The 9,911-nt window shown below is 37.7% G+C and overlaps 1 protein-coding gene across 1 annotated transcript; it reads left to right on the forward strand.

Annotated features, from left to right (window-relative positions):
* The first annotated feature begins 5,260 nt into the window (after positions 1 to 5,260).
* Positions 5,261 to 6,899, forward strand: LOC130464818 (uncharacterized). The gene is made up of 5 exons (XM_056834043.1): positions 5,261 to 5,416; positions 5,495 to 5,587; positions 5,726 to 5,821; positions 6,319 to 6,747; positions 6,864 to 6,899. The coding sequence occupies exons 1-5, from the start codon at positions 5,261 to 5,263 to the stop codon at positions 6,897 to 6,899; spliced, it is 810 nt and encodes a 269-aa protein (XP_056690021.1).
* Positions 6,900 to 9,911: the final 3,012 nt, after the last annotated feature.

Below are 9,911 nucleotides of genomic sequence, written 5' to 3' on the forward strand. Positions count from 1 at the left end.
CCGTAGGGTCACACAAATAGTACGTAAACGGATCAAGTATTTAATAGCATTAAATACTCCATCTATGAATATTCGGAACCGACGGATCTTGGTTTCAGTGGGAGCTAAGATCGTCACAGGCAAGGAATGAATACTCCGGAAACGATGATATTGCCGGAAACGGAAATATGGATCGTATCGGAAATATAAATATTATCCAAGTCGTAGATGTTGCCGGAAACGAAAACATGGTACGTGTCGGAAAATATTATCGGAAATGGAAATATTTCCAGAATCGGAAATATTGCCGGAAACGGAAATATTGTCAGAATCGGAAATATTACCGGAATCGGAAAATAATTCCGGAAACGGAAATATTAAATATTTGTTCGAAACGGAAATTAATTCCGGAATCGGAAATATTAAATATTGTTCGTATCGGAAATGAATTCCGGAATCGGAAAATTTAATCGGAAGCGCATCGTACGAATAAGCATCGGACGAGGCCTGCCGGACGAGGCCTGCCGGACGAGGCCTGCCGGACGAGGCCCAGCACGAAGCCAGACCATCGCCCAGCAAGCCAAGCGCGCCGCACAAACAGCCACGCCAGGCCCAGCGCAAGGCCAGGCCCAGCAGGCTGCGCGCAGCGCGCAGCGCGCACAGCGCGCACAGCACGCGCAGCACACAGCGCGCACAGCACGCGCAGCGCGCAGCGCGCGCGGGCGCTGAGTGGGCTGCTGCTCGCGCGCACGCATGGGGCCCATCGTGGCTGCCGTGCGTGTGTATGCAAGTGTTTGTGTTCGTGCACGTTTCCTAAAACATGCAGAGTTCGGTTAATGATTAAATTCCTAATTCTATTTGATAAATTAATTAAATTAGAGTTCTTATAGGATTCTAGGTTTAATTAATTTGTATCTGAATAGGATTTCGATTCCCTTTCCATACCGCTATAAATATGAGGCTAGGGCTCACAATTTATAACACAAGTTTCAAAGTATTCAAAGTGAGTTTTTGAGAGAAAAATTCAGTCACACATTTGCCTATAAAGTGCCGAAAATAATAGTACCTTAAGGGCGATTCTAGTTGGTCAATCTTAAGGCGGATCCGGACGTGCTGTGGACTATCTACGGAGGGACGACACTTGGAGTCCTAAAGACTTGTTCTTGTTCGGTTCGGGCGCAGCTAGGGAAGGCACGCAACAAAGAGTATGCATCTAATCTATGCTAAATGATTATGTGTAAATAATATGTTTTCCTGGGTTTATGGTTTTTCCGCATGATTTATGAATTGTCATATGTATCATAACCTAACATACTAGTACTTTGATCATTTGCAAGAACAGGTTCGTTTTCTTTGTCAAATTTCGTTTAATCAAGATGACAGTCTTGTAAAGATAACAGTTTTCTAGATTGATGTACTGTTTTTGGATTTGTTCTTGTCCAAGGGTCCCAGAGTAAACTTGGTGTGCATCAGGATTCAGTCTCAGTTTGTCCTTGGCCAGTAAGATTGCAGCCTGGATTCAGTCTCAATTTGTCCTTGGCCAGTAAGATTGCAGCCTGGCTGCATTGCTGATATGCCAGGAGTTCTCTCTATAGGAGAAGTTGTCTCTTGGTTTATAGATCAGTGAATTTCTAGACAAAAGAAGTATGAGTCAATTTACTGCTAATCTGTGGTTCCATCTAGGATTTTGTTAGTGTTTTCTGCTTCCATCTGTTTATAACAAGGTTTTTGAGTTGGTTGCTTATTTTGTACCCATAAAATAAGAGGGAGAATTTATTTGGTAACCATCTGACTGAAAAGGGGTGTTTGAACGGAGCTGCAATTACGAATTTCCGATTCAATTTCAAAGCAAATCTCCAAAAACAACCGTATCTAAACTTTGTTACCCTAGTGCGGATGAAAATTGTGGACCTGGTTGCTGGTGATTTATATGTACTTCGTTACAAGTTAATTAAGCCCTTCGTGGAAAATGGGAAGATAGAAAAGGGTTTGTTTAGAATTCAGATTTAAGTATGCTAGGGCTGTGAAATGGTGTTAAATATTGATTGATAAAAATAAGTTTCTTGTTTTCAAGAAACACAAACCTGTCAAGTATTATTTACAGAGTGTATTTTTTGTTTTATGGAGAAAACTCTTTTCTGAAAGAATAATGGTTTTGTAAAGATAAATATTCTATTTAATCCAAGTCATGGTGTATTCCATGTTATTAGGTTCTGCATTCTTTGATTATTGAGTCTCTATGTTCATAATCGAACTTATTGGCTGACTGCACTGCTAGATTTTTTACGGTAGTCCATAAGAATTTTGAGCTGTGTATTTAGTTGTGGCCTTACTAGTTCAAATTACACTATCATCTTGATTAGACAAAGTATTAATTAATCCCAGATATGCAGCTTGCTTATATCCTATTTACTATTTAGTGTTTCATTCTTACATTTGTTGGTTTCATCATTTTTTTTTTATTCATGGCTGATTGTGTTTCTTACTTGCTGAACAGGAACTAAAAAGTCATGACTTACAGTACTAAAAGAACATTTTTAGCTACCGATGACAGATCAAGCCTTGGTGCATCGAAGTCACCCAAACCTTCTGATCCATCACCCAAATCTTCTGATCCATCCATCCAAAACTAGGGACCGTTCACCCCTCCAACACTTGGAGTATCACAATCATTTGGGTCTGTTTCACAACCCATCAAACAACCCACAACTGCTAAAAAACCCACCTTTTCTACATCATCTCCTTCAATGGTTGCATCACAATCATCCATGCCTCGGTCTACTTCCATGATGTCAAAGCAAAAACTTAAGACATCATCAAAACTAGCTGTTACCCAGTCAAAACCATCCTCTAACCCATTACCACAATCAATTTCGCCAACTCTTACAGGAGCATCACAACCGCAAACAAAGGTTGCACAAAGTAGATGGTCAAAAGGACCTTTGTTTCCCAACCTGATTGAAATAGGAGCACAAAAAACAGCAACAACGAATCTTGCAGCCTCACACCAACCTACTGTGAAGCCTAACCTGCAGAGTACTACTCAGCCTAATGTGAAGCCTATCCTCAAGCCTCCTATGCAGCCTATTACTCAAGCTACTGTGAAGCCTGTCATAGCTACCCGACAGCCTTCTCTGGAGCGGGACAAAGCTGCCCAACAACTTCATAAAGTTAGACATCAGCCTGAAAAAGCTTCACTCACAGGTACCAAACCACATTTGGAAAAAAGAGCGTTTTTTGCACCCATGAGAGTCAAATCTGTGATGTCACGACCTCCTACACCACCAATCACCATGTCATGGAAAGATCGAGTCGGGAAGCTTGCTTCTGGTCAGGTGCCTCCAACTTACATGCATGTGAGTGAAAATGTATTTCAAAATCGATCTCCTCCATCCAATCACATCGAGGCTGAATTTATGCCAACTTACAATTGGGAGGAATCAGAAGAATCAGCCTCTGAGAATGACGAAGAATTGGATGAAGAGGAAGGAAGGGATACTACCGTGAAAAAATCAATACCTCGACATCGGATTATTGTTCAAAATTGGCCGTATCAGAGGGAGTTTGATGACAAGGACGAGGTTATAGCTATAGGTAAACATTTCTCTACTTAAATTAAATATGTAAACTATGAATTATATTGGTGATTTTTTCTATCTCATTTAACTCCATATCTCTGGCAGATGCTGAAGGAATGCACCACCTTGTGAAAGGTTCGGTTATGCCTCGAGACGTTTGGCTTGATACACCGGGATTCAGATACATTGTTAAGTTCAATGAATTCAACCAACCTCTTCATAAAGGTGGTAAAATCCTTGTGAGTTTCCTTGGTGATATTGTAAAAATAGATGATATGTGTCCAATGGGATTGGATAGTTGGCGTGATCTGGGCGCTAACTTAAGAGCTAATATAGTTAAAGCTATTTGGGTATGTGGATTTATCCTTCTTAACACTTACATTTATTATAGTTTTGTTGCTGTTTTGTGTTGTTTCTGTTGTATGTTGATGGTGTTTTGTGCTGTTTCAATTCTGCTGTATTTTGTTGCTGTATCGTGTTGTTTCTGCTGTTTTTTGCTGCTGTATTGTGTAGATGTTTCTACTATACTGTGATGGTGCAGCTATGCACATACCCAAGGTTTGAAAAGGGTGGAAAAAAGTTTAAAGAAAAACTGGAATTACCAAGATTAAGATAAATGATGGCAACGAACTCAAAACTCATATCATCATGCTTAATGTGCAAACTGAAATATATTTCCTTTCATTAATTTGTTCATGTCTCGCTCCTAAGAGGGAATACAGATTAAGTAAACTAATTAGCTACCCTATACAATATTAACATTGCAGCTGAATTACTTTCCGTTTCTCTACAGACAAATCCTGATGAGAATTGAAAATCAGAAAAAGAGAAGCATATATACCTTGAACTAGCAACATTCTGTTGCGATCTTTGTCAGCTGGGTTCGTTCATGGTACTGAGGTCTTTCTGGTTAAAAATCATGTCAACTTTGACATAAGTAGCGCCATTACAGACCTATACCGTGCAACAGAAAAACAGAAATATCTCAGACATGAAAAATATTCAACATTGTCTAGCTAACTAGAAGCTTAATAATATACATATATTGTACCTCATCCAAAGCATTGTCTAGAAGCTCGGCAAAAGCTGCAGTAGACACCATTTCATAATAAGCATACAGAAAAATCCTCCATTTTGTCGATTTTCAATGAGAAATTACATTCATATTTAAAGCGGCTTACCTCCCAATGCCCATTTATGGCTGAGAAATAGTTATGTGCCAACCGGAAATGAATAATTTTAAGGGCCTAATAGGATAATATATAATCTGATTGTACTAAATGTTGATGCTTCTGTGGTGGGTTTGCTGAAACTTCCTGCTATTTTCATCTTTAGAGTAGGAAGTGTTCTGTATGTTGATAAGTAGTGCACCTATGTAGCTGAAGGGTTGTTGAATGTAGAGTGATGATAGCATATTGTGAAGTGTGAACTCTTGACTTTATTACTTATATGTCACCTTGCTTCCTCTTGCCTCTTTGGACTGTCAAGAATACCTTTATTAGTGTCTGTAACAGATACTTTTGCCTGTATTGACAGTTACTTCTTGTAGAGAGTATGTTTAATAAAGAAGAAACTGCATTTCAATTCAAACACCGAAAACTTACATTTTTAAGCCATTACAACTTACATTGAGTTCTTTTTCTTTGAAGAAACATTTTGTGATACCTAATGGGGAGCTAGTAAACACATCACTTTTAAACCGCATGGACAGACCATGGAAGCAGCATAGATACACATTGAAGAAAAAACATTTCGATCCAGTGAAAACTCCAGAACATAACTTTTCCAATCTGCCTGATGGAGTCTCCTCTAAGAGTTGGTCGGATTTGGTTAACTATTGGTTTACACCAAAGGCAATGGTTTGTTACCTCGAAAGATCCTAAATTTAGTAAGTTTAATTTATTTTATTCATGCTAACATTGATTTCTTGAAACTAGGAAAAATCTGAACTGGGAAAAAATGCTCGAGCGTTACAAGACCGTTTTCACAAGAGTGGTGCTACAAGCTTTGCTAATCGAAGAGCTAATATGGTATGATTTTCTACCTTCTTTGAGTTATTGCATTTTAGTTACTATAGATTCTAAGTAGATAGGAACATAAAACACAAAGATACTCTAATCAGCCCTACTCCACAAGTTTGTTTATTTATTTGTTTCCTATAATTGCAGAAAAAGAAAGGGGAGTTTAGCGAATTGGCATTTTACAAATCAGTTTATGCCAAAGATGGAAGCTTTGAAGAGGGCACACCCTCTCATCAATTTATGGTATCCATTGCGTTGAGCTTATTCAATCTTTCTCTAATCTATGCGAACTCCTTAATTCAGTATTGCTCTAATTTATAGTATCCAACATGATATGTGAAGACATTTCAATTTGTGAAAAGTGGCCAAATTCTTATTTGCTTATTTTCTCAGTTCATTAGTTTTTAGCTAGGTGAATCCTACTCTGCACTTTAGTTTAACGAGCTCGGTAAATAGTGTGTCACTCTTGCGAGTTCATACACTCAGTATTTGAACTGATCTGATCAGCACTGTTCTGATCAGAACTGATTTGATCTGAACAGAACTGATCAGTTCTGAATATTTCTGTTCCGATCAGATCAGTTCTGATCAGATCCGTGCTGATCAGATCAGTTAAAACAAGGCCTCTGATATCTATATATGTATATATTGCATTAGCATTAACAAATGTAACAAGGCCTCCTATCTTTTATCTTCTAGAGCTTACACTTCTGATATTCGCTTCTTATATTATCTAACAGGAGGAAGCAAACGATGAGGTCCAAGAAAACCTTGCGAGTTCCTCTTCTTCCTTGTCTAGGGTTGAAATTGAGAATGAGGTCTTTAATAGGCTTATGTATAAAGGTGAAATACCTAAACGTCCTCTGAATTATGGGTTTGGAGTGAAGCAAAGTGACATCTTTGGAGTGGAAGGTTTGCTAAGGAAAGAAGGGTCAAGCTATGTTAACAATGGTGCCGTGGAAGTGGAGAACATAAAAGGTGAACTATCAGCTGTAAAGAAGCAAAATCAGGAACTTGCACAACAAAATAAAGCTCTAAGCACGAAGTTTGATGAAACAACGCAGTCATTTAAAATAATTGCTTCTTTCTTAGGACAAGTTTTGAAGGAAGTACGCAAAGGAAATGTTTCATCAGACCTTTTAGATGGTGCGGAATCAGCAATACATATGGTTAGTCATTTTGCTTTAGCAACATGCATGTCTTACCGATTAAGTATTTGAATATTTGTTTTAGTACACTCAATGTAAAATGTATTCGACGTGGCTTATTAAAATGGTTTTTGTAGATTAATGATGATTCTGGTGGGAGTGGTGAAAAATAGGCCGAGACATGAGATGTGGACACTATTGCCAAAAGCAAGGTAATCTTATATAGACTTAACTATGTTTCTAAGCTTGAATTTTTTTGCGATTTGTGACCATAAACATGATTTATAACCCTATTTTTCTGTGGACACATTCTGAACCTGCAAGCCAGATTTCCTTACCGTTTCAATTTGTTTGCTGTTCTATAACTTTATTGAACCTATATAAAGCTCTGATTGAGCGTGTGCAAGAACTTGTTGATTGCACTACTTTCTAGGATACTTTCTAGTATCAGTCATGACTGTAATTAAAATAGAGTTTATAAAACACGGAAGAATAAAACTCTCAACTCGAATCCCATGATAACTTCTCCCGCAAGTTATCTCTACAAACCTGCTTTATTAAAAATCTACTCCCCAACAACGCAATTGCGATTGATGGATCATCATAGGGTCATTAAGGCAAAGGCCATGACCAGAAGACTTGAAGCACGAGGTCAGCAAAAGCTGAGTATGAACAAGCTAGAATAATATTCTATCCTAACATGCTTCACTCGACAAATTAAATCATCCACATGCAAAAGCCATATAATAAACAAACAATTATGGATACAAGACTCGATACTTGACATGACTCTTGACTCACAGATTAATAAAAAGTAGCGTCGGGGGTAAAGTAAAGTATCCTCAAAAGGAAAGAAGGGGTGATGGGAGCCAACCATACACCAAAATAAGTCGGGCTACTACCGACAGTCGGGCCATACCGACAGGAATTCCAATGCACAACGGCATAAAAGAGAAGGAAACAACGTCTTGTATTATTCTAGGAGTACAAGTTTTCCGGCAAGACTCCCCCCATTGTTCATACTCAAGGTATATACGTTCCTAGTGTTTTGAAGCTCTTTGGGTTACACTTTACATTAATTAGTATATTGGGTTCAAGGCGACTCAAGATTCTACTCAAGACACAACATACAAACAATTAAACAACTAAACAACTCAACAATGACACTTCATTATTTTACTTATTTAGGACTTGTGATCAAACATAGACTCAAGTGAATTACTCCCATTGTTCCTTCTCAAAAACACTGTTTGAGATAACCCGACATTGCCTATTAAAAAGCGGGGTGTGCCCTTAGCACGAATTGTCCTTAATTCAATTCACATAGACTCTCTACCATATTCTACCCCATGGTAGAATACATATTCTACCCATTGGTAGAATATATATTGCTCATTGGCAATATTCGACTGGCTCAATAATTATGCTAGACATCCTGTACTATAGCATAATAAATAATAATAACAACTTGCATGCGCAACACTCATACATGCAAACCAACTTGAACAACATGCTTGACATAATTCAACGATTATAAAAGCCCATAACATGATAGTTCAACAGAATCTATAAAGCATAATTCAATTCATAACATGCTAGCTCACATAAATTCGATAATAATAATAACATGCTCGTTCTCAAAATCAAACATGAATTCACAACAACATATAAGTTCACATGATTCGCAATCAATACACTTCACAAAGTCCTCAAGGGATGAGTGGTCACTCTAGTCTAGTACGTACCTGGAATACCTAAGTACGGGGGCTATTGTTCGAATCACGACTCACTAGAAATCAACAACTATAAACAGAAAAGGAGAAACTAAATTATTATCCATGTTCACTAAATTTCCAGCAACTATTTAAGATTCTAAAACTCCTAGTTTAATTAGAAATCATTCATTAATCATTAATTTAATAGTCTCAAATAGTAAACTGAAGCCCTAACATAAAAAACAATGACTTTTTAGCTTTAAAACCATTACAAATCAACTTTTTAAAGCTTATAAACAATCTGAAAATTTAAGTTGATTCCCATAATTTAAATTGTCATTAAATTATGTGAATCAATCGCTTAATTAATTGAAATCAAAACCCTAATAATAGTTTATCATAAAAACATGTTTTGACTTCAAAAATCAACACTTTATGAACTTATTAAATCTGAAAATAATAATTTCAATCATCAAAACCAATCTCTTTAATTAAAATACAACACTAACCCAATATGTGTTCATAACCGTTCTAATCAATTTAAATAATCCAAATATTTAAAATAATCACAACAATTTAAACAATTTAAAAACTGAAAATTAATATTTTTGAAAATATAATTTGATTATCCCAATTCAACAACAACACACACAACAATTAATTGTGTTGTGTGTGTGTGCGTCGAACAAACAACGCAACAACAACGACAACACACGCACGCACCGCAGCAGGCAGCGCGCACGAGCACGCAACAAAAGGGCGAGAGGCGAGGGCGCTGCGCGCGCGACAATGCAGCAAGCGAGCACGAGGCTCTGCGCTGCGGGGCGGGACGAAGGGATACGCGACACAGCACAACACCAAGGGCGCTGCGCTGCGGGACTGCGGGACGAGGCAATGACGCGTGAGGCTGGGCGAGCACACACGACACGACAGCGTGCCTTGCGCAGCAAGCAAAGGGATCGGACGAGATGAGAGGAGAGGGTGCCGCGAGGAGGGAGGAAGAAAGGAGAGAGAGGGAGTGCTGAAATTTTTGTGAGGGTTTAATGAGAGGGTCTATTTATAGTTTTCTCTCCCATGTGGCCTAGGTTATGGTAGTTTGAGCTGGGCTTATTTTCGGGCTCAATTCATTAAACTCCTTGCAAGTTTTGTTGGGTTTGATCAAGGAAAATCAACTGGGCTTTAATTATATTAAATTCGTTTTCGAAATACGACCCAACAAATCCCGATTAAATAAATTCATTAAATTTATTTAATAAAAATACGGTTTTCGAAATAATTAATATTTAAATTAGTTATAAATAAAAAGCATTTAATTCTCATTAAATGAATTAATTTATAAAAATACTTTATAAATACGACGAAATGCTTTATAAATATAGTAAAATATATTTATAATTATAGAAAAATACGAGGTATTACAAAACTAGATTAGGGAATGGGTCAAACAACAACAAATCAAGGAATGGACAT

Source organism: Spinacia oleracea, unplaced genomic scaffold (genome assembly GCF_020520425.1).
Source record: "Spinacia oleracea cultivar Varoflay unplaced genomic scaffold, BTI_SOV_V1 SOVchr0_004, whole genome shotgun sequence".
NCBI classification, from domain to species: domain Eukaryota; kingdom Viridiplantae; phylum Streptophyta; class Magnoliopsida; order Caryophyllales; family Amaranthaceae; genus Spinacia; species Spinacia oleracea.

Excerpts from the sequence above, each read along its gene's own strand:
- LOC130464818 (XM_056834043.1), top strand. The coding sequence starts at position 5,261 with ATGGACAGACCATGGAAGCAGCATAGATACACATTGAAGAAAAAACAT. Across the intron at positions 5,822-6,318 it reads CACCCTCTCATCAATTTATG|GAGGAAGCAAACGATGAGGT; the intron begins GTATCCATTGCG and ends ATTATCTAACAG. Across the intron at positions 6,748-6,863 it reads CGGAATCAGCAATACATATG|ATTAATGATGATTCTGGTGG; the intron begins GTTAGTCATTTT and ends TGGTTTTTGTAG.